At 32.7% G+C, this 24,675-nt stretch overlaps 3 protein-coding genes across 9 annotated transcripts; 1 reads left to right on the top strand and 2 right to left on the bottom strand.

The window, feature by feature from the left end:
- On the bottom strand, nucleotides 1,024-4,550 carry LOC109343734. 6 transcript variants are annotated; one of them, XM_019582182.1, is made up of 7 exons: nucleotides 4,343-4,550; nucleotides 4,141-4,182; nucleotides 2,667-2,923; nucleotides 2,005-2,092; nucleotides 1,614-1,680; nucleotides 1,156-1,240; nucleotides 1,024-1,107 (listed from the first exon to the last, which is right to left on the bottom strand). In XM_019582182.1, the coding sequence occupies exons 1-6, from the start codon at nucleotides 4,378-4,380 to the stop codon at nucleotides 1,187-1,189; spliced, it is 546 nt and encodes a 181-aa protein (XP_019437727.1). In that variant the 5' UTR covers nucleotides 4,381-4,550; the 3' UTR covers nucleotides 1,024-1,107; nucleotides 1,156-1,186. The 6 variants fall into 6 exon arrangements, with proteins under 6 accessions (XP_019437727.1, XP_019437726.1, XP_019437731.1 ...); XM_019582181.1 differs by having other exon boundaries at nucleotides 1,024-1,240; nucleotides 4,343-4,549; XM_019582186.1 differs by having other exon boundaries at nucleotides 1,024-1,240; nucleotides 2,667-2,928; nucleotides 4,343-4,547.
- On the top strand, nucleotides 8,602-10,140 carry LOC109343733 (ethylene-responsive transcription factor SHINE 2). The gene is made up of 2 exons (XM_019582180.1): nucleotides 8,602-8,853; nucleotides 9,498-10,140. Exons 1-2 carry the CDS (start codon nucleotides 8,774-8,776, stop codon nucleotides 10,060-10,062), a joined length of 645 nt encoding a protein of 214 aa, XP_019437725.1. The 5' UTR covers nucleotides 8,602-8,773; the 3' UTR covers nucleotides 10,063-10,140.
- Nucleotides 11,806-18,712, bottom strand: LOC109343732 (RNA-dependent RNA polymerase 6-like). 2 transcript variants are annotated; one of them, XM_019582178.1, is made up of 3 exons: nucleotides 18,507-18,712; nucleotides 13,295-16,017; nucleotides 11,806-12,938 (listed from the first exon to the last, which is right to left on the bottom strand). In XM_019582178.1, the coding sequence occupies exons 1-3, from the start codon at nucleotides 18,508-18,510 to the stop codon at nucleotides 12,042-12,044; spliced, it is 3,624 nt and encodes a 1,207-aa protein (XP_019437723.1). In that variant the 5' UTR covers nucleotides 18,511-18,712; the 3' UTR covers nucleotides 11,806-12,041. The 2 variants fall into 2 exon arrangements, with proteins under 2 accessions (XP_019437723.1, XP_019437724.1); XM_019582179.1 differs by lacking the exon at nucleotides 18,507-18,712 and adding an exon at nucleotides 17,145-17,592 and having other exon boundaries at nucleotides 13,295-16,018.

Below are 24,675 nucleotides of genomic sequence, written 5' to 3'. Positions count from 1 at the left end.
AATATAGCATTCTATGAAGAGAAAAAAAATGCATGATAGGATGGAAGGGATAGGTGGGGGCAGCTTCCCCCATGGATTTTTTTTTTAAAAATTATTTCTTTTTTTCTTATGGGAATACATATGTTGTTCCACAAAAATGTATCATTTCATATATTATTTATTGTGTTTTGTTATAAAAAATACTTAATTATTAAACTTTTAAATTATAAAATGAGCAAGTATATTCCATTTACTTACACCCGGATGAATCTTTATGAAGATACTAGTTGAAACTAACATATTTATTTAATTTGTAACTTCATAAATGAATATAGTACAACTTGTTTGATTATTCTAAAAGTTATATATAATGAATCAAGTCCTCTTACACGTTGATGCTGCTTATAATAATATGACTTCATTTGAGTTGATAATAATTTTATATATGATGAAAGAGATTAAATATATATTGATAATTTATCGTAATTTAATATTGATAATATAATATATATATATATATATATATATATATATATATATTGTCCAAAAATTCTATTCTATGAGTTTTACTGAAAACGAATATTAATTTGAGATGTCAATGTCAACTTTTTGTTCTTGGTGATGTTAGTCATTAAAATTTGAAATTTTTCTATCATATGTAGCTAGTCATATATTATATTATCAAGTTATTCATTTTATTTTATTTATTGTGATTCAACTATTGCATAAATATCAATTTTGAGAATGGAGTCAACTAAACAAAATTATGTAGTAAGATAAAAAATGAATTTCTTATGGATAACATAGTAATTTATATTGAAAAATAATTGAAAATTTTATCTCTGATCTATTACATATTTTTATTTCGTTATTTAACTCATTTTAATTATAAATTGTAATTAAATATTATTGTTCCTCCTAAGGTTTTGATCAATATCCGCCACTAAATGACATTATATGAGTTTTATACGCTGTGATGCTTTCGGAGGATGAATCATGTATGTCTGACAGTGTAGATAAACATATAGAAAACCAGAAAGAATTATACAACTAATGAAGTTTAGTACATGTAAGGAGTTTCTGAAAGATAACATAGGCAACTTGTGAGAGTTAAACCATTTACAACTATCCACAGGAGGATGAACAAATTCTACCTGACCTAAAATCTCCTGTCTGCAAAACAACTCTATTTTGCCTGCTGTCTTGGTCAGTCATACAAACCCTCTAGCTCCCAAATATCAACAAGAAACTCAACCATTTCCTGTCATGTATAATGTTTGTTAGAATACACGAATTGTCATGTAAATCAGAATATCTTAAATTATCTTATAGAGAATATGTAGATATACTTACATATTGAGATAATATTTCATATTATGATAATTGTATCTTAGATTTGTTTAGAGTATCTTAGATATCTCACGATTAATATTACTTTATTTTATAATTTGTTTTCTTATTTAATTAGTTGCCAGGGATTAATTGTCTTTTGTATCAAATAATCATAATATCATCACATCATCATTCACAATATTATCAATATAATTTACTATTTTGAACATTCTTTTTTCTCGTTCCATATCTAAACAATATAATTTCAACAATGTTATAATCAGTGAGAGGCATGTACTTACTGCCAGAGGAATGGGCTTAGGAAAACGCATGTTGCTCCCAACTAGAGTCTCATATGTGGCATCCCAACTGTGAAACACAAACTCAAGAATTAGAGCTTCACAAACATCTTCAATAAACTTTGAATGGAAGGATATAGCTAGAGACCAATCCCAACTCTCCTGCCTCTTGTATTTACAATGTTAATGTATTTGATCGGTTACGAAATAAGCACAGGCTGCACATCCCGAAAGTGCTCAGGCAATACAAATCAATGCGGAAGTCGTGCAATATCATTATCAGCGTAGATGGATACTTCTTGCAATAGGGAGTACAATATTTGCCTTTGCAGCATGTTTAATTTACAACTCAACACTTTAAGGCTTTCTTTAGAATGCTTATATATGTAATTACCTTATTCTGGGTTCTCCAAGGTGTTTCTTCTGACTCTCAGGCTTTCTATGTCCAACCCACTGTTGCCTTATCTGGTTCCAGAGAAGACCTGCATACATCAAATTTTATGATTAAAACAACCACTTTGATAAATATGCAGGAAAATGTAAAGTAAGCAATAGTGAACTATCCTATAAAATGAAAACACGTCTAAATGTGCATCAAAGAAATTCTTGAAAACTAGTTTTTAACTAAAAGTTCCATAAATATAAGATATAGGTAATTAAAGTGAATGCACCAAGATGAAAGAAATTGTAGTTTACAAGAAAATATACAACAGAAATGTGTAATATAATATGATAAGACAATGAGACATGTAGTGGTTGCATAAACACTTAGCCTCAGGGGTGAGCAGAATTTTCTCTTGGAGGGGCACTAAATAGGGTGACATTCAAGTTTTTTCGAGGCAGTTCAATTATAACTGTCCCACAGGGTTAAGGAGTTTAGTTTGAAAAATATTAAGATACTTGTCACGTAGTGAAGTAGATAGAAGTCCGGCATGACACCACATCAAATAAAATGGTTACCAAGAAGATACAAGATTACAAGTAACCTTTGATAAAGTACGGCACTAACAGACAAGGCAATAGATAATAGATAAACTGGCATATAACAGAACTTACCATGATTGATAAATTCAGGATGATCAGTCTGAACGTCAACACTGCTTTGAGGATCAGAAGGATGACTTGATATGCCAACTGATGAGAAGCTTCTCTGGGACTCAGCTACGTAACGGTCCATTTCAGAGGTGCTGCTGCACCATAAATCTTCAGACCTGTTGTCTTTCCTCACTGCTTGGCCTTCAGGTCTAAGTCCCTTAGATGCCTCGTCCGTTGAAATAATTACACGAGGTTTTGTGAAGCATCCAAGACAACCTCTGCTCTGTTGCAAAGCAGGGTTCAATCATAAGCATGATTAACACCAACTATAACTATATTAAGCTATTAGCTTGAATTAAAAGAAGTTGAACATTTATGATAAAGAACTTCAGAACTGTTGTATCATGTTTTTGTTAGAGACTTATTTTATCTCATGTTAATTAGCACATTGAACAAATATGTACTTTCCTTTGTAACTCGTGTCTTTCTCCATTGTATGATAGAATAACTCTGACTTTAGTTTTTCTGTTACAGACTACAGTCAACATCTACAAATGTTAAACGTGCATATCGAGCTATCAGTTACTTATTGTAACTTTGAGGTGTTCATTAACTGACTTATTTTATTAAACCATCAAGCTCGTGTTTTACGTTCAAGTTAAAAGACCGCAAACTATATTGACAGCTATTTCCTGCAATGATAGATACACAGAAACAACATTTTCTTCTAATATTTTGATGTCAAATAACATCGACGGCACAGGAGCAAAGAATGGAAAAGATAAAGAGACCTGCTATAGATTGGAATCAACAAAAAATGCACACTGATGGCTGGATATAGTCATTAATGGTAGTACTCTTGGCATACGAGGTCAGAAACAGAATTACAAAACCAAGTTCATAATTACACTTACGCCTCAGAATGATGCTTAAAAACAGCTTCCTTGGCTTTTCTTTAAAATTTACTCCACAAAATCCATGATATTTAGCATAAAGATACCCTCTTATAAAATGGACAGAAAATATCTGCAGTTTTGAACAGCAAAAATTTTCCTGAAGATGGTTATGAGATTATTATCCTTGCACTGAAAAGCCCTTTACATTCGGGCTTTAACTTTTCCATGGCAGAAAGCACAAGAAGGCGAAAACAAGCACCAAAAAACAGTAAAAATGAACAGCAACTTTGTGAAATTCCAAAACTACAAAATCACAGTCGTGTAGCCGAAAATCGAGGCAGCAATACCTCTTTGCTCTATCATGAGTCCAGTGACTTTAGATCTTCCTTTACCCAATTTTTTAGTTCATTTTCTTCCATTAACTTCTTTCTTACTAAAAAAAGGTCCAAAACTTCATAGGAAATCTGACTAAACTAAAATTAAATAAAAATATACTTTTTTATTAAAGTGATTTCCTTTCTGGTTAAATCAAATTGGGTATAAATAAGCATATAAATAATATTGATATGAAAAATTAAAGAGAGAAAAAAAGGACTCACCCCATGCAAGAGAGAATTTGACATAGCCAAGGTGGAGCATATCTAAAGAAATGCATTCAAAGAAGTAAAATCAGAGATATTTGATACCTAAAAATCTAAAATTTTAAATAAGGAAGCAAATAATTCAATAACCTGCAACTTCATGAACAATTGAAAACACAAATAGAGAAACAAAAAAAATAGGTAATTTCTCAGAACTTACTGATTAAGAAAAGGAATGGGGACACAAAAATCTCGCATTTTGACTTTTGGGAAGTAAACAAAATTGGAATATGGTCAAATCAAGTACTCGTGATTCAGTAAAAGCAAGGAAAATATATTGCAGATAATGTAGGTCAAACGTGACAGAGAAAAAAAAGCAATATTTTTTATGAACTTCTCTCTCTATCTCTTAGATTTTTTTTTTGGGATAATCGCTTATTGTTATAATAATCACTTTGGTGATAATATGATTCAGTCATAGCAAAATTTAATGTTCCAGTAACAAGAATTATGTTCCAGTGATTGGTTTGGAAACAAATGATCATCATCCTATAGTAAATATAATGTTCCAGTAACAAGAATTATGTGTCCTACAATAATTATGTTTCTATATTTGTAGTCAATCAAATTTGTGTAAGTAATATACAAATATTATTTTGTATTTTTAGAATTTTTCTTTTTAATTAAATTATATTTTTTTTATTCAACAAGACAAGAATTAGGAACAAAAATAAGAATAAGTTATGAATGTTCATATTCACATATGATGAGTACAGTATATTTCAAAATGTCTCCTTCCACTTAGGATTGGAGGGTTGATTTCCTATCATTATGGTCCTTCCAAATTCAAACCTTTGCTATGTCTGAATCAATTGTTGCATAGAGTCTTATCCTACAATCTTCATGAAATTGTTTCTTACCATGTGTTAAGGGTGAGTAGGACCCTGCCTTACCTGCTCACCTGGTATAGTCCACTCATAATCGGTTTCGAATAGGATTGGGTCTGATCGAGTTTAGGGTCAGGTTCAAAAAATAGATAGGATCGGGTCTGATCGAGTTTAGGGTCGGGTTCAAAAAATAGACTCTGTCAATATTTAGGGTCGGGTAGGGATCAAGAATGACCCGACCTGTCTCGTCCCATGGTCATTCAGTGATCATGTTTGTATGTGTTTTTACTCAAATGTGTATAGAGTAATGATATCATTTTGGTCGAAAGTATCATTTATTCTTTAATTTTTCTATAATATATACATAATTAATTATATATATACATATATCATTTTATATGTCAAACTACGTATTCATAATAATAAATAATATTAAGAAGTCTTTATCTAAAATGAGTATGCATTATATTTAATCGGGTCTAGAGTCGAGTCGGGTTTAAAGGCTGACCCAAACGCTATTTAGGGTCAGGTTAGCTTCGATCTAAGGCCGGGTCCGAGTTCAAAAAAGTGACTCAACCAATATTTAGGGTCGGATAAGGACAAGCCTTAACCCGGCCCATGCTCACCCCTACCATGTGTTAGAGAAACTAAATTCACATATATGCATAGAAAATGAAGCATGTCACATGCAAGATATGAGCGAACAATAAAAGTAGAAACACAAGGATTATCTACTGTTTTCTGGGAAGAACTATGAGGTATTTACTCTATGCTAACTTTAGCTTGGAGTAAGGTTTAAGGAAATTAATTCTTGAAAGTGATTCCAAGGTAGCTATCAGCTTGATTTCAAAAGGTTGTGATCAGTTCCATCCTTGCGCCTCTTTGGTGGATGTTATTAGAACTTCGTTGGACAAAGATTAGAATATTCAATGTGTCCACATACGTAAGAGACAAACCAGGTGGCAGATTTCATGGCTAACTTGTCACATGAGGTGGATATAGGAATCTACATTGTGAAGCTTCCACCAACTAAGTGTAGAGATTTATTTTTGTTCGACTATACAAGAGTGTATTTTTCTAGATCCATCTTAGCTTAGTTTTTTTTTTGGTTTTAGCCCCTCCATTTAACCAAAAAAAAGTCACAATTAAGTAGAAATAGTATATATATATATATATATATGTGTGTGTGTGTGTCTGTGTGGAGAGAGACCTGGAAGAGTGAATCAAGGGTATATTTTGTTTCAAGAAATTAAAGAGAAATGTCTTTGGAGTTCAATCCATAGCAAGGAATGGATCTAAATCATATTTGAAATGGATCTAAATCCATAGCAAGGAGCACTTGCTAATTACTTATTAGGTGTTTTTTTAGTATAACCAAAGTACCATTATCCTTATAATTAAGAAACTTTTTCTTTCACATTCTCCAATTATCTTTCTAACAAATGTCGCTCTCATGAGTTAAATTATTAAACTTTAACCTAATACAATATGTGGGAATCAATAAAATACCAATGTTTTATTACACCGTAAATGAAAGAGAAAGCATATTTTTTTAGTGGGTCAATTTTTTATTCCATATTTTAAATTTTGGAGTCCATATTATTCCCCAATTTTTAAGTTTATCTTTCTTCTCATAACTCACCAAAATTATTAATGATTTATATTTAAGAAATTCACAAGATTTATTTTTTTATTATTCTTGTCTCATCCGCATTTTTAAGCCTGTCATGTCCTTATCAAATTATTAATTTCTACAATAAATGGAATAGATCCCACACTGCCAGCGTATGTGTCAATAATTATCTTTGTGTTGAGAATTACAAACAGTATTAGTTAATGCAAACATAATTAGTTTGCACTCTTAATCGTATAAGAATTTAGATAACTTTAAACTATAAAAATTCTGGTTTAATTAATTACACGTTGCTATAATTTTCTACTCCATTTAAATCTAAAATACTGCAAACAGTATTATTTTGTGTTGAGAAGTATTTTAGATTTAAATGGAGTAGAAAATTATAATAACGTCTAATTGATTGTTGTGTTTATGCAAATAATTGAATAGTCAACAATTCTCAACAACCTTAGACTTGGCCTACAACTTCACTAAACGATGTCACTAACCACAAAATGAAGATGACAAGTCAATGTTCCATGCATTAACAGAGTCCCATACTTTCTTGTCTATGGACCAATTATTTTTCCATTTTTTGCCTTAAACCACACGTACAAGGACGATAAAAAAAAAAGACAAATTAAGTAGTAGCAAACCATCTTAAATGACCAATAGAAAAATCTTAACAAATAAGCATCTATCATGAAATGAAGTGGCCTAGCATTTGATTAGTTTATAAACGTTATTAAATTTAATATATTGGTAAAGTTTGTCAAAATATCATTGACTATAATGTATTCAAACAAATGCTGCTAGTTTACACCATAGAAAAGGGTAAATATAAATCTTTTATATCTAATATTTTGTATCATTATCTTTGTTATCAATAAAAAACAATTATCTACACGAATAAGATATTAGTCTAGTAGTATAAGCAATATTATTAAATTTGGACCGGTCAATGACTCGTCAGAGTACTGAGTCAATGAGGGACTGATTCAACTAGTGAGTCAATGATTTGACTGATCGGACCAGTCGGTTCGAGCCGAGTTTTATAACACTGGGTGTAAAGCTACACTTGATACCCAAAATGTTGAAGGTTCGATTCCTGAAAGCAACACTTGTTAAAAGGGACGACTACGAATCCTCAAAAGGATTAGTTCCTTACCAAGAAAACGATAACTATTGGTAGTACAAAAAACAATTATCTCATTAAAAATTTGATAACTTGTTTTTTTCTTATTGATGGCAAATATAATAACAGTGTATACAGAAGATTGCAGTTGATTCTGTTGTTATTTGAACTTCAGAAGATAACAAGGAAACTGATCTTCACGTTACTCAACCCTTGACCTCAAAGTTGAAAGGAAAATACACCATTTTTTCACATTCCCTTAAGTAAAAGAACTTACTTTAAGTTTCACATGTGAATGCAAATTCAAGTAAAGAAATTTATTTTAAGCTTTCAACTTTGCAGCAGAGTTTGTTTTCTGTTATATATTTGTGGGCAGAAAGAGCCCTACATGCTACCTCATTTAATTGAGTTTGTTAAGGAGCTATATAGATTATTTGATTTTATCAAACTTGTGCAGGTGAAACTTTTATTGCAATGTCCACTGTTTCAATTCCACTTTCCGTCCAATCCACCGACAACCCATATAAATTTGTATCAACATATTCAAATTCGCATAACAACGAGACATTAATGTAATGCTATATTTGATTGTCAGAGATCTTATATCTCAAAAGGATTAGTTCCTTACCCGATAAGTAGGGAAGCACATCTTTTATTCCACATTCTGTGTTATTTCATGTGCCATGACTAATTACAGTTCATGGTACATGTGTAACACACTATTATGAGATAAAAGATGTGGTCTCATTAGATAGATACTTTTATTTATATCCAAAAAAAATCTCCACAATCACATACTCTAAAGTCTAAAATAAGGAAAAGTCTTAGGACATTTTGATGACACTTGTATTTGTACCTGAAACAAAGCCTCTATTAATTCACTTCACTTCTGTGCATAACCAATCTGCAACTCTTATTTGTTTTTTAGATGGTTTGTTTTTTATTTTCATTTGATTTTGTTTCTCTCTCTAACCCCCACACCACACATTACGCACCAAACACTTGGACCAAACAATGGTACATGCAAAGAAGTTCAGAGGAGTCAGGCAGCGCCAGTGGGGCTCTTGGGTGTCAGAAATTCGCCACCCTTTATTGTAATATCTTCATTAATCTATAATCTTATGCAATTTATACCATATGCTTCTTTCATCATTCTCATTATTTCATGTACACATGTATTTTTTTATTTACTATAAAGTCACATATATATATATATATATATATATATGCACATTTATATAAACTCTTATATTGTATGCTACTATTTCTTCCTCATTCTTTATCTCTTTTATATCTTTTCATTATTCCTAGGCATTATTATAGTTGGAGTTTTGTTATTTGAAGATAAAATTTTGAACATCAAATCTATTACAATATGCATTTATCTCAAAACACTTTCCATTATAGGTGCATGATTTGGGACATGTAGTAAGACTAACAACATTTCCTCTTGTTGGATTTTGAATTATGATGTATCTTTGTTTAATAAGATATGTTCTCACATGTTCCAGATCATGTCTCGCACCATTACAGTAAAGTAAAAATAGAAAAAATAATGAATGTTTAAAACTTTTAATTGACGAACAGAGATTCTCTGTCCATTGGTCCGGGACACAAATGGGTACACAGACCGGGATAGGAGATCCTCATTCTTAATTAATATGACATGTTTTCACTTACTAGATGAGATTTGAGACATGATTTGTGAGAAAAGATATTTTTGTTCCTCTTTGTTTAGGAAGAGGAGGGTGTGGCTAGGGACATTTGAGACAGCAGAAGCAGCAGCAAGGGCATATGACCAAGCAGCCATTTTGATGAATGGTCAAAATGCAAAGACCAATTTCCCTACATCAAAGAATGAAGATGAAGAAGTAACCCCTTATGATGATGACTCTTTCTTATCACCCAAGGCACTATCAGAACTCCTTAGAACAAAGCTCAAGAAATGCTGCAAAGACCCTTCTCCATCCCTCACTTGTTTGAGGCTTGATGCTGATAATTCCCACATTGGAGTGTGGCAAAAAGGAGCAGGACCACGTTCTGATTCTAGTTGGGTCATGAGGGTAGAGCTTGGTAACAAACAACACAAAGAGAGTGCAATATCATCTACTTTGTTAACTGAACCATCACCACACACTAGTGTTGAAAATGATAATAATAATGATAATATTGTTGTTGGAAATGAGGTATCAGAAGAGGATAGAATTGCTATGCAGATGATTGAAGAGTTACTTAATTGGAACTATCCTTGTGGCTCAACTTCAAGTACCCCTCAGCAGAACCTTCCATGTCAAAGTTCTTGAAATAACATCATTATGTCCATTTTATGCTATCTTTTTCATTTGCTTTTGTCTTATGTAAAAAAATGATGTTTAATAGTTAATAATTAATACAATTATGTAATATATTGATTTGCAAGTATGAGAACTTTAATCTGTCAATTTTAATTATTGTTTTGAATTAACAAGCAACTCTTGAAAAATAACTAGTCTCAGGTACCATACTATTGTAGACTTGACCTGATTGATAATGAACACTTACTTCAATTGGACTTGCTTGATGGCAACAAATTCATAATTAAAGCAATAATTATTGGTAAGTAAGGTGCTAAGTATATATAGTTATGTATCACTTTCTTTTCCTTTTTCTTCAAATTGGCATCTGAATTCTATGACAGAATCCTCTTGCATTTTCTGATCCTGATGTTTATTTTTCCTTCAGTTTTTTTGTGTTTTGTTTATGTTCCATGACACTATTCCAAATCCATGTTACTAACTTCTTTCTAATATCTTATCTGTTGTTAGTTAATATGTGGGGCTTACTTAATTGCCTCTTTGGTGGTAGCATTTATAACACTTCCCTCATTATTAAGTAGCCACCTTAAGTGGACCACAACATCTTAGCTATGTTGGAATAATCATCAATATTTCTACTTTAAAATTTAACTCTTATCAAAGCATTATAACTCATAGCTGGCCTTGCATAAGCTTAACACTAAGTTCTGAGTGATGTTATTTTTTATGAGTTTAATATTTATACATTATACTTAACATAATTCCAAAAAAATTTCATACTCTCGTATTCCACTTATTTTGACTTAACATAACATGGTCTCAAAGATTCGATTCCTGTAAGTGAAACTTGTTAGGAGGAACAGTTAGACACCTCAAAAGATGTTAGTTCCTTACCCAAAAAGGATGAAAGGATACCCTTGATAATACTAAAAAAAGGTGAAGTAAAAGGAAATGGAAGCTAATGGTTTCATAGCATCAAAGCATGTGGCCTACATTTATTAGAAGTGAACAAGTTTATGCCACGAAGTCTACATACCATAAAGAAGATATTGACATAAAGGAGGGTATTGCAAAAGTAGCTGGGTAATTGTTAAATGCTCCAAGCACCAAGGAGCAAAATTGTACATGCTGTTGCTATCATATAGGGTTAAATTTGAAGTGCAAAAATCAGGTGAAGATGCCTTTGATGTAGATATCATTGCTACAAGTGCATTAACTTCCTTGATTTATGCCTTTGGAAATAGTACACTATAGGTCACCTCAACAATGTCTTCCTCTATGTACTTTTTTTGTGGGGGAACTCTTTAAAGAGGGGGGACAATGAAATGGAAACTGATAAAAGTAGGTTAAAGTAGTTTTCCATTGTTTGAGAGTTGAGTCATTAATGGAATGAAATCGAAATCGAACTCTCCCTTCCAAACTCCCACAATTCTTTCCCCTACAATTTTGGAAGGAGACAATGGAAAGAAAATTGTTCCTTTCCATTCTGTCCTACAAAAATTTCCAATTTCCAAACATACCCTTAAGGTCCATTTGCGAGTCGAGTTTTAGAGGGGAAAGAAGAGAAAAGAAAGGCTGCAAAGTCATCTCATCATCTCACAAATGTATTTTATAGCTCTCAAGCCTTCTCTTCCCTCTCATCCAAAACTTAACTCGCAAACAGACCCTTAGGAACATGGGCCATGCAGAAATTGCACATCCATATCATGGTGTTAACAATTGAACTTTCACAAGCATGGTTCAAATTGAGGATTTAAGAAAATACAAGTCAGGTATAAAATGTAATTGATAACAATCATAAGTCTCATAAGCAAACGCAACTCCTGGCTATGGAACCGAAATTGGAAGCAAGCCTAGTTACAAGAAAAGTTGTTTAAGTAAACACCGAAATAAATCCAATATTTCAGGGATATTAAACACGAGTTCACTTCCGTCTATGAGAATGGCAGAGTGGCCTTGCAGCCAACATAACATCGAGCAGAACAGAATTATAACCTTTCAGATAGGTATTTCGCCAAAGAACCAACTTGCTTAGTTGAATCAAACTTTGCAGGTCCCTGATGCCTTATCTTTGTGCAAGCAAGGTAATCAACTGCAATCCAAGGAAAGCTCAGCATTACTGTATTTCCCAGACTATCGGGCTCTAGATCATCCTCCGAGGATTTAAATCGCAGATCAAGGGACTTTTTCACCCATTTAGGATGATATGTCACCTGATACCAAGCTGAAGCTTTCTTCTCATACAACAAATTTCTTTCTTCATCGTTTAATTCTCCTACGTCTGAATTCAGTTTCTCAAAAATTTGCCTAAATTCTTTTTTCATGGCACTATATGAGTGCTTGAGCCTTTCCTTAAGTTCCCCTTGCTTCCTACTGTTGTATTTCGGCATAGACCATATCTGTCCAGTGACAACTTCTTCTTCTCTTTTCACTTTGTATTGACCTAGCAGTCCACTCAACTGGCCATCATAAGTGCACTTTTGTTCCCATGCATCAGCAATAAAATCATCAGATCCGGGAACCTCCAGATCTATATCATAGGGTATATCACCTGTCCCATAGTTCGAATCAGCAGCATCAATGTCTTCATCATAAGCATCTTTGATACGCCGGTAAAGTCTACCCAGGATTTTCTTGGACTTGTAAGACCGGTGTGGCTCTTTCCCCATGAAATCAGGGTATAGTTTTGGTTTCAGGTTAGAAGGCATAGCAACAAGCTTCCCTGTCTTTGGAAAATCAACAGCAGTGGCTGCTAACTTCGCCAGGGTTAGGCAATTCTCATCCAAGGCTCCATAGTCACTGCAATCAGCATGTACCACATGTGCATTGCATATTGCACCTAAATGCTCATTTACCATGTTTTTAGCAAAAAATTCTGTGATGTCCTGCAGTGTATAACACAAAAACAACTTTGAATTGCTGACTCATTTTTGTAAGACAAATAGTCAACAAGAAAAATCAAACGAAGTATTTGGTAGATAAAGATAAGTTAAAGGATAACATGCAGGATATTTGCAAGAAAACACACATGCAAAATATAACTTGTGTGTAGAAATGCTTCCGAACATATTCAGATTTTGCTATAGGTAAGAGGAAATATCTAGCCAATATGAAATTCTATTACTTCTGGCAAGTTGTTGTGTGCAATTAAGTCTTGAACTTCTGTGAAGCTGTGAATGATTTGAAGGGAAACTAATCTTACTTTAATATGGAACTTCATAGATAACCAAAAAATAAGTACCCGAATCATGACTTTCCGTGTCTTAATACTGCTTTCTTGTGCAGTATAATCCATGGGTATCCAGCTCCTCTTACTGGGTGGAATAAGATTTCCATCCCATGTAACAAAATATAGATCTCCATCAAGGTCACTTCCAGAAGCTTCATTTGTATGGGGTCTATCACCCTTTTGAGGGAAGACAAGACAATCATGTAAGTGGTGTAAACCAGGAGCATCAACTGCCTCCAAAACTCTTACATCTCCCGGGTGAAGACAAGGGTTCTTAGCTATAACCACAAGACCTTCAACAACTTCCATGTTCTTAGTCTCTGAAAATCTTGAACCATGCTTTGAAAAACAATTTTCAATTGAAGGAGTAGATACTTGAATAAAGCACTGCCCTTGTTCAAGCACACCTGACTCATCTAAGACACCCATTAACCATCGCCCAGATAGTACAAAAATCCTGGACTTTTCTCTAAGGCCCCAAAGTTGTGCAGCACGTACAGAAGTTAACATGCCTCTAAGATGAGGTTCTGTTTGGGGACTGAAGCCACAACTTAACATTATTGCTGCAGCGTTTCCATGCTCAGCGCATGATTTAGTCAGAACATCAAAGGCGGCATCTGCATTCACAAGCATTTGATTTAATCTTGAAATCATTGCCTCCTGCATATTCCAAAATATGTCATCAGAAACATCCAATGCTGAAAGCAATGTTATAATCTGCCTATTGAGAAAACCGGGCTGAAATCTGGTCCAAGCACAAATCTCCAAGTTAGTATGAGAAGATATAAATTTGTCCATACTAGGCCTTAAAGCAAGTCGGAACTTTTCCCCTGTGATAGGCCAAGAAGCTACAACTCCTTTAAAACCAGCATATCTGATCTGATAAGCAGAGGGTATGTTATCCAATTTCAATTTTTCTGCAACTTCACTTGCAAGATCGGGAGAGATAATGCCAATGCCATCAGAGAAAACATAATTATTCCTCTTAATATCAGGCAACATGGTGTTGACTTCATTTGCTGTAACTTCTACTGTTGCATATGTAGACGAGAAGCATTGTCCCATCCTAGCAGCACACCTAGCTACATTCGTTTGATTAAACCTACCCATCCAACTTCTAATATTATCACAAGATAGGTTGTTGTCTTCAGCAAAAAACCATGCAGAACGATCCCTCAGCTGATTGGATGAAAAGGCCAAAAATGAATATTTTCGGCCGCACAAGTAAAATCCGTCCTCCAAGATGGTTTTCACCCTTTTATATATCCTAGTTTTCTGTGGAAAGGAGTTGGACGTGATTTGCTTTACTATTGGAGCAACATAGTAGTTAAGAGCATTCACATTCATTGTTTGCATACCTTCATCCATAAAGGTGACTCTCAAGAAACGATCTGAAACTTCCTTGAATTTTCTGAGAACCCTGTTGGACACTTCAACATTTGGTGGTAAACAATAACCTTTTGATGGAGTAATTGCCAGTCTTCTAACCTCAACAATGTGATCTAACAGGTTAGAGCTCTGATAAAGTTTCGGATTTCTAAGCAGCCATTCTTGGACTGCTTTAAGCCTCTTAACTGCATCAAACACTGGGCGCTTGTAAGACCATAAGTGCTTCAGGGCAGCCACATTGACATCCTTCGGTTGATTTCTCAGTAATTCAAAAAAACTATCTGATAATCTGTGCTGGTTTAATATACCTTTGTGTATGACTGCATTGACCAAGAACATTATGTCAAAAGTAATGCCCTCCTGAGAGTGAATACAGAAGAAGGGATCTGACATAAGCACCCCAAAACCAGGTTCGTCCCGTAACCTAAGTGGCCTTCGAAGTTGAATCTGTTGCACTCTTCGACCTGTCAGGTATTTCATGGCCTTCTCCAGTTTTGCACCATGGCGAGGTGGGATTGAAATTTTATAAAAATTGCACCGCCCGATGGCCCCACTAAGTGTAAAATCAGTAGTCCTAATCCAAGGATCATCGTCATCCAGCAAATCAAATGGAACTGAATCTATTATATCATCATCAGCGGTCCGGTACCAAACCATAGGTGGTGAAGCCAGTTGTAATATAACAACATGATGAGATGTATCCTTATATCGCCTGATTTCATTTATGTCTCTAATTAAGAATCCCACCTGAAAATCACACTTTATCACTGCCTTTCTGACATCTCCTTTGAATGAAAATGCAGTATCTCTGTTGAAACAAATTCTGCACATATCATCAAAAGGATCCACTAGAAAGTTTACCCCTCTATCATTTCCTCTCCAAGCAACAAAATATTCCTCCGGGCTTATTAAGGTCCCAATTTCAACAATTACATCAGACAGCTTAAAAGGAGTTGTAGTACTCCTCCTTTGGTTCAAGAAGTACGGATTTTCCGGGCCACAGCTGACCATTAATTGTTGATTCTTCCAAGATAGATCACAACGACCTGCAGCATCATAGGCTGCCTTTGCAGATCCCGGCAATACAAAATGCACAAAGGCATGGGGCTCCACCTTCTGATAGTCATCTGTTATTGTAATAGGTGCAGCATTAATGATATTAAATTCTGGATAAGACTCGGGAGGTGTCCAAGAAGTTTTCAACCGACACCTGTATACAAGTCCAATTTTATCTTCCAAGTATGTCACAAGATCCTTTGCTTTGTCCTCACTGCCAAATCCACCAATGCTAATTTGGGTAATCACGGGATCTTTTTCACTTTGTTTCAAGTCCATTTTCTCAATAGCCTGAAAAATTACACAACTTTGTGGATTAGATTAACCTTTGGAATTGCCACCACAACTCAATACCTAGGATTGAAAAGAGGTGTGGGAAACCTAAATCTTCTATATTATCTTTAGATGCGAGAATACATGTAAAGAATAACCAAACAGATCAGCCATCATACATAGCACAGATATTGAAAGAGACAGATACGGAGACAATGCGAGAAATGGATTTAAATTTAAACACGGTTTTGTTTATTCAATTAAAATTAAAATATGAGAACATTCTGAAAACTAACATTCTTTCTTCATGAAAATATTTTCTTCCAAGGCAATCACCTCGTACTCTACCCTACTCCCTCTCCATTCTTTTCCCACTCCATAATAAATGAACTAAGAAAAGTAAACATAAAAGGTTGTCCAGTGCACGGGGCTCCCACCTAGTGATATCTGTGTAGGGTAGATGTGTATAGTCTTACTCTCGCAAGCGAAGAGATTGTTTCCAAGATTTTAACAAGGCAAACAACTTTGCCATTGCGCACAGGCTCACCCTCTAACTAAGAAAAGTAAACATAAAGAAACAAATTGATACCATGAAAAAGATCACAAAAAAAGATGACTAAATACGAGAACAAATTTTCCACATTTCAAAAGCAGCAATTAATTTCTTTAGAAATGGAAACAATATTATACCCATCAAGGCCAGGGTGCTATGTAGAGAAAGGATCTGGAAAACACACCAAAACCTGGAAGCAAGTTTACTAGACATGATCATCGGTGATAAAAAATACAGAACAACTTACAGAATCGATAAAAAATAGTTCGGTGCTAAGATCAACGTGATCTCGCTTAAAAGTATTTCACGTTTTCATCGCTTAAAAGTATTTCACGTTTTCAATGCTTAAAAGTATTCCACTTTTTCTTGGCAATCAAACTGACTCTGACATCTGATCCTGCTTCTATCGTTGAAAACAACCAAAGTAAATATCCCATCAATTCAAGATACACACTATTCAAAACACAATCAAGTACTCAATTTGGCAAAAGAAACCCCACCTAACCACAAAAAATCCGATGATTAAGAACAAATTTTTTTGTTAATATAAATAACGCAACCGATTACGAAAAATGAATTCAAAATGCTTACCCACAGACCGAACTGAAGTCTAGAAACGATATTTCTTTGATGTGAGTGAGAATGGGAAGGAGTGAAGAAATAGTGATAGTGCTGTGAAAGATGAATAAATTAGGTTTTAGGGAGGAGGGGTCACTTTAAGTGTATAGTGTATACTATGAATTTAGACTCTAGCTTCTAAAGGAAGTTTGAAACAAACTACAAAGGAAAAAAATTGTGCATTAGTGTTTTTTTTGTGTGGAACAGCCTCTAGAATAATTTTGCTGTTTTGTTTTCAAAGCAAATACTAAACTTTATTAATGTTCAAGCATTAGAAATAACATCAGACAAAAAGGGTAGGGGTTATCAAATTAGATTTACTCTATAAAAGCATGCACAACTTATCTGGTAAATTCGACCAAATTGTCTATACAACACAATAAAAAGAAGCTAAACTCATAAATTGTTTAAACTTTCTAAATCAAAAGAATCTACCTTATTAGCCTTTAAATCATCAACTAGTACCTTACAATCATTCTCCACAAAAAACCCATATCATCCTTTAACGGCAGCTAGCATGAGATCATCCAAGAGGGCAAGGCTTCATTCAATATACGGGAATTGTAGAAAGTGATTTAGAAGAAGCACACATCAAAACCTGCCTATTGTAGTTTCTAGCTATAAAATCAATACCAACAGTTCATTCCTTTTCAATGAGTGTGCAATGTCGGTATTAAACCTTGACACAACTAGCAGCACGAGGCGTTCAACCGTATCAAAACTGTGTTTGGTAGAATTGGATTTGTTGTGGTCACTTTGTGACTGAAGGCAATTAATTTCCTTGGTAATACAAGCAATATTATATTCATTAAGGTCATGGTGCCATACTGCCATGTAAATAATGGACATAAGAAACACACCAAAACATGGAAGCAAAATTTAATAGACATGATCACAGATTCACAGGTGATAGATAACAGAACAAGTTACGGAACAATACAAATAACCAACAAGGCGTTGGTCTAGTAGTGTAAGGCCCGACTAAATTCCAGATAGATCAAAAGGTGAAGAGTTCAATTACTGGGTGCGACACTTGTTGGAAGGAGTGCACCCCCAAAAGGATTAGTTCAGTGCTCTGATCAACTTGATCTCATTTAAAAGTATTTCACTTTTCTTGGCAACAAAGCTAACTCTGAAGTCTGAACATGCATACATTGATGAGAATAACACAAATAAATATCCAAGCATTTCAAGATACACACTATTCAAAACATAAACAAACAAGTACTGAATTTACCAAAGAAACCCCACCTCATAAAAAAAGAACTATAAAACAGATTTTTTTTATTTAAATAATAAGCAACCCATTACAAAAAATGAAATAAAAATGCTTACCCATCAACCGAACTAAACTCAAGAAACGATTTTTCGTTGATGTGAGTGAGAATGGGGTGGTGCTGTGGAAGATGAAGAAAATGAAGGGGAAAAACTAAGTGGATACAATTTCAGAGTCTATAGGATGTGTGAAACAAACTACAAAGTACAAAGGAAAAAGATGTATGCTTTAACTTTTCTACTCGGTAATCATCATCACTTATTTGTGTGTCTAGTACTTTCTTTTCTTGTTTCAATTTGTTTTTAGATGAAAGTATTTTTCGAACAAGTATCACTCATCGGAATTGAATTTACGACTCATCGGAATTGAATTTACGACTTAGAGCAGTACATACCAACACCTAGTTGATGAACGATTTTTTGTTTTGGTTTGAAAGGCAAAGAGTAATTTTTTGGTACAACACAAACTAATATTTATTGCAGAACTATCAATTCAGGAAATTAAGTTAATATATCCTCCGATAAGAGATTAATCTGTTTACGTGATATTAAATTAGATTAATTCTATAAAAGAATGTGTTAAAATAATAGTAGGCATGGATAAGAGAGATTCTTGATAACAAGAAAGAATGTGAAAATGTTATTGAATTGAATTCCAAAGTTACATTGAATCATCTATATAAAGGAAGAAAACACTAACTACCATAACTAAATTAACTAATCAACTAACAAAAACTCAACTATTTTAACATTCCCCCGCAAGCTGGAATGTATCAAACATTCTAAGCTTGAAATAATTGTGTTGAATACGATGATATACTCTAATACCTCCTGTTGTTGGTGAACGAATCTTCGTCTCCCAATCTTGAAATCTGAACGTGAAGCAATACTGACGCTTAACCACCATTTGGCACAAGCAATTTCATCCGATGTTTAACCATCTATTTGACAGAAGCAAACCAATCATAACATATGAAAGAGAGAAATGAGATGGACATTAATCTTATCCTTATATGTTGCTTCAATGAGGAAAAAATTACACACTATAATATTGTGTGTTTAATGAGAGGTAAAGAAACTAGAGTAATAAAGAAATGAGAAATAATTGGGGGTAATAGATGAAAGAATGTGTAGATTCTTGTTGTCATTGATAAAAGATGAAAGAAGGTAGTTGAAAGAAACAAATATTGTTGTGAACATGTAATTGAAAATGCTCTCATCCAAACCTGAAAATGCTGCCTCAATTCCTTTTTTTTCTTTAATAAGGAGACAATGAACTTGAGACTAAGTTGTACGTTCTGGAAGTTATGTTTCTCATGCATTGTACAACTTGTTTAAACCGAAGTCGAGAAGACGATAAATTTGCTTGATGATAGCTTCAGATGCAAGAAAGACATGGTACTTCTTGGCTAGATTCTTGATGATTCTTTGTTGAACTTTTGATGAATCTTGGAAAGGAAATATGATAAGTGGAAGCAATCAATCAAAGAGAAATAATTAGCTCTGATACCATGTTAAAATGGTAGTAGGCATGGATGAGATAGATTCTTGATGAACAAGAAAGAATGTGAAAATGTTATTGAATTGAATTCCAAAGTTACATTGAATCATCCATATAAAGGGAAGAAAACACTAACTACTTTAACCAAACTAACTAATCAACTAACAAAAACTCAACTATTTTAATCAAATGCAGTATTTATCTAGTAAAGTAGTAGGACCAATTTTCTTACCATGAAAGTTGGGAAACAAAAAATGAAAGGGCTATAATAATAATAATTAAAAGCTTTCTAAGATGGACAAATCTACCTATTTTGTTTTCAAATTATCATTTACTAATAAGGCCTTAATCTAGTGATGTAAGATCATATTGGATCGTCAAGGTCGAATATTCGATTTATATGAGCTATACTTGTTGGGAGTGACAACTATGAACCTCGAAAGAGATTCTTTACAAGAAGATAATCTTAGTAGTACCCAACAAATTATCACTTATTTTTCTACTATTGCTTTTCACGATATCATGTGGTGATTTTCAGACAAGGTCTATTTGGATAATTGGAGAGAAAAGAAAAAGAATACATATTTTTAAATTAAAAATTTATACTTTTTTTATAAACAAAGGATAATAAAATAGATTTCTGGATAACTTATCACTCTATTCCTTCTTTATATATACAAATACTATATAATTATCGTAATTTAAAATTAAAAAACACGCCTCTATGTTTATTTCCCTTTATTAAAATCCTAAAAAAAATCCAAAGAGAATGCAACGTGCGATTATAATTTACAGGAATTGTAAAAATAAATTTTATAAGAGCCACGTGTTAACACATGCGTGTTGTGATTTATAGCTATAAGTGTTAAGTGTAATGTTTAATATTTATATATGTAAAGTATAACATTTTTAGACACATCCATCATTTATGTATATCACTCAATAATAAATAACATAACAATGCATATATATGATGATAGAATAAAAACTAAATGTTAAAAGTATACACCAAATTATTCATATTCAAAGATGGTGCAAACTGCAAAGTTGGTATTAATCTTCACAGCAACGAGAGGCTTTGTAACTATATGTTATCACGACATATTTTTTCTAAAGCATATTAAATAGTCAAGTATATTCTCGCACAAATTGGGATCAACCTAAGACTTTCATTTAGTTAGTTTAATTTTCTCAAAGAGATTGTTTTTTAATTATTTGAAGAGTAAATATTCATTTCAGTCTCTCGTGTTTTTCGATCATTTATGTGTTTTTCTATAACCTGTTTTTCCTTGTTAGTATCTATGCTATCAAATGATGAGTTAGTAGAAATTTTGGTTCGAATTCCTTTCCGGTTTGTTCTTCAATGCAAGTGTGTCTCTAAATGCTTCTTGGGTTTGATCTCAAGTCATTCTTTCCTTGACTTCTTCCTCTTTCACCAACATTTCTTCTTCAAGGCCTTGTTTCATTTCCTTGCACATTATCATATCATGCTCTCTTTCCACCATGGAACATGTCCTCCTTTGTTTCTTCCCTCTCTAGAGAAGATGCTTATAAGACCTGAAAATTTATGTCGCGATTACTACATTTATAATCCTATCAACAAGAAACACATTAACATTCCTCTTTTGCCTTATATGTGCGGAATAATTATTTATATGTTGTAGGCTTTGTTCACAATCCTGATGCCAAGACAAGAGTTTGAAGTGCAGTGTTTAATTTTTGAGGAATGGAAAGAAAGACTTATACCCCTCATAATGTTTGAGTTTCATCCACAATACTCGAACCTGATACCTTTACTTACGAAGAATCAAACATGTATTATTTGAACCAACAATCATTGGTAAAGAAAATTTGGTTTGATGAAGGAATATTTCCTTGATTACATCCAAATTATTAAATAAGAAGATTTGTTTTTCTTGAAAAACATGTGTCTAATTCTCTACTACAAATATTAGTATAGACTGGTGGAGAAAAAAGTAACCTAAAAAATAGCAAAAAATACTTTGGTAGCTAGTAATACTCTCTCAATCCAAAAAATAGCAAGGAGAGAGACACCTAGAAATAGTAAAAATACTTTGAAAGTTTTATTATCTAAACAAAACAAAAAAGAAACTAGAAAAATTCAAAACTCCCAACAAATTCCAATCATATGCAAAGATATCATAAAGCAATTTCCAACATAATTTCTGATACTAAAAATTCCTAACACAAAACAAGCTAGAAAAATACATAACTAGAGAAAAATACATAACACCTAATATAAGAATTATTTCAAAATTTCTACCACTCTGGAAGTCATGACATTGAGTATCTCTCCTCTCCTCTAGTATGTTAATAGATTAGAAGTATAGTAAATAATAAAGTTGAACAAACCTTTAAAGTTTTAAAAAATATAGTAATAAATGAACAAACCTTTTTTATTGAATAATTTTTTTTATATAAAATCCAGGATCACATTAATAAAGTTGTAAATAATAAAAAATTAGGAAAGGAAACATTTCTTTTTATTAAGTGAAAAGTATAAATTACAATTAAACTTATAATTATCTTAATTTTTAAGATATGTTGCTTTGACGAACATTTGAGTTGCACTTCACTTTTTTTAAAATTCAGGAATGATTGTAACTTTTTTAATAAATCTAAAATCCTTTAAATAATACTAATTTTAAGGTATGATATTGCAATGGACATTTGGGCTACACTCCAGTCTCTTGAAACTTAGAATAATTGCTACAATGTTTTTAATACATCTAAAATCTTTTAAATAAAGGTGATAAGATTCTAGCTAATCCCCTATTAAGTAGGGGTGTTCAAATTCAGACCGGTCCAAAAATAAAACCAAAAACCGATCCAAAATAGACCAAAATCGCAAAAGCCGAATGCATTTGGATCATGTTGGACTTATTTTTTAAAGACGGATTGGTCCGGTCTGGATTTTGGTTTCACTTCTTGGATCCAGACCGAAAGAACATATAAAGTTTAAGTGTGTAATACTTTTAAGTGTCTTCCAAACTTATTCTTAAGTCCCAACTCCAAAATATTATATATATTTTATTTGTTATATTCTGTAACACATACTTATATATATGTTGTTATGTTTTTTGATACACTTTTTCTAGAACTTAATCAATCCCACAACCAAATAAAGAAGATCCAAGTGTTATTCTGATTAGGTGTTTTATTATCAATTTCATTGTTGTGAAAGTGTTATTGTTATTAATCATCGGTGAAACACTGTAACAGTTAAAATTACGTTGCAAGTACTCATATTATTGTTACTAATATCTTGTTTTGTTGTCTTGTTATTATTGATATCTTGTTGTTATTATTTTTTACTTTTATTATTATTATCTTACTATTTATTACTATTTTAGGATGTTGTTTACTTATACTATAATCGCACGTATTTTAATGTTGTTGAACACTATTTTTATTGTTGTTTTATGTTTAATATTTAGTCATTTTTATAAGTTTTGAATGTAAATGCAATTTCAATATTTTATAAAATAAAAATTAATTCAAACCAAACCGAAACCACATATTATATTTGGATTGGATCAGACATCTTAATATAAACAGACCATACCGATCGAGACCACATGTTAATTACATGTTTAGATCAGATAATTTCTTGCCTAAAAACTGATCCAAATGGACCGCGAACACTCCTACTAGTAAGATCCTAAAATCTAAAATCTTTTAACACCACAATTTTTCTAAAAAATAATAATTAATTCAACCAGTAAACTTTTTTCTCTCCAAAAAACTATGTAGCATTGATTATGTATTTGAGGATGTGTAGGAGCAAAGTCTCACATTGTGAAGCATAACAAAAAAAATACAAATTTTGTCCTTTTAATAACCATATAACTATAAAGTATAATATAAACATGTAATTTAGTGAGGGGTGTCGTTTAAAACAAAAGGATAGCATCTTAATACATTCTCTATACTGTAATCGATTTCTGAACCTGAATATCAAAAATTTAAAGTCCAATGTTATTGAACTAAATAATTTTCTACATTTTTTATAATAAAATGTAGTGACAACTCTAACAAATGATGGAGCCAAAAATCGGAGCATAAGTCTACCGTGTTGGCCTATCATATAACATTCTACTAGTCTATTTTTCTATACCATGAGGAGCAAAATTAGAAATGAGCAAGGTAGGATAATATAATTTTTTCACTTATATTTTGACACATGAATATCATTCACAATATTAACATCGTTGTTATCTTGTGGGCACCAAATACAAAATAAAATAAGAGTTTATCATGAATATATTGTATTATGTTCTTTTGTCCTTATCCTATTCACCAAATCAACATAACAGTTTAGAAAGCAACTAAAATAAAATACTATAAAACATGATGGCTTGTTTTGGTACCTTAGCCAACATGAGTCACCAGCTTTAAAATGTCCATTGAAAAGATAAGAGTTCACCCAGCTACCTTTGCATTGAGAGCATATAACCGTCTCTATGTCCTCATCTAATAGAATAATAACAAGAGAATAAAATATCTCATTATAATAAAAAATAATTTATCTATTTAAATTTATTGATTATTTAACAAATGTCTTATTTTTTATTTTATAATATATTTTAAAATGAAAACCTATGAAGCACGGATTCGCCAAATACCCTCGTGTGTCGGTGTCCGACACGTATCCGACACGGATATGCTCAGATTCGCGAAGGATACGTGTCCATAGAGTATCCAAAA

This window comes from Lupinus angustifolius, chromosome LG03, assembly GCF_001865875.1.
Source record: "Lupinus angustifolius cultivar Tanjil chromosome LG03, LupAngTanjil_v1.0, whole genome shotgun sequence".
NCBI classification, from domain to species: domain Eukaryota; kingdom Viridiplantae; phylum Streptophyta; class Magnoliopsida; order Fabales; family Fabaceae; genus Lupinus; species Lupinus angustifolius.
This window is presented reverse-complemented; position numbering and strand designations above follow the sequence as displayed.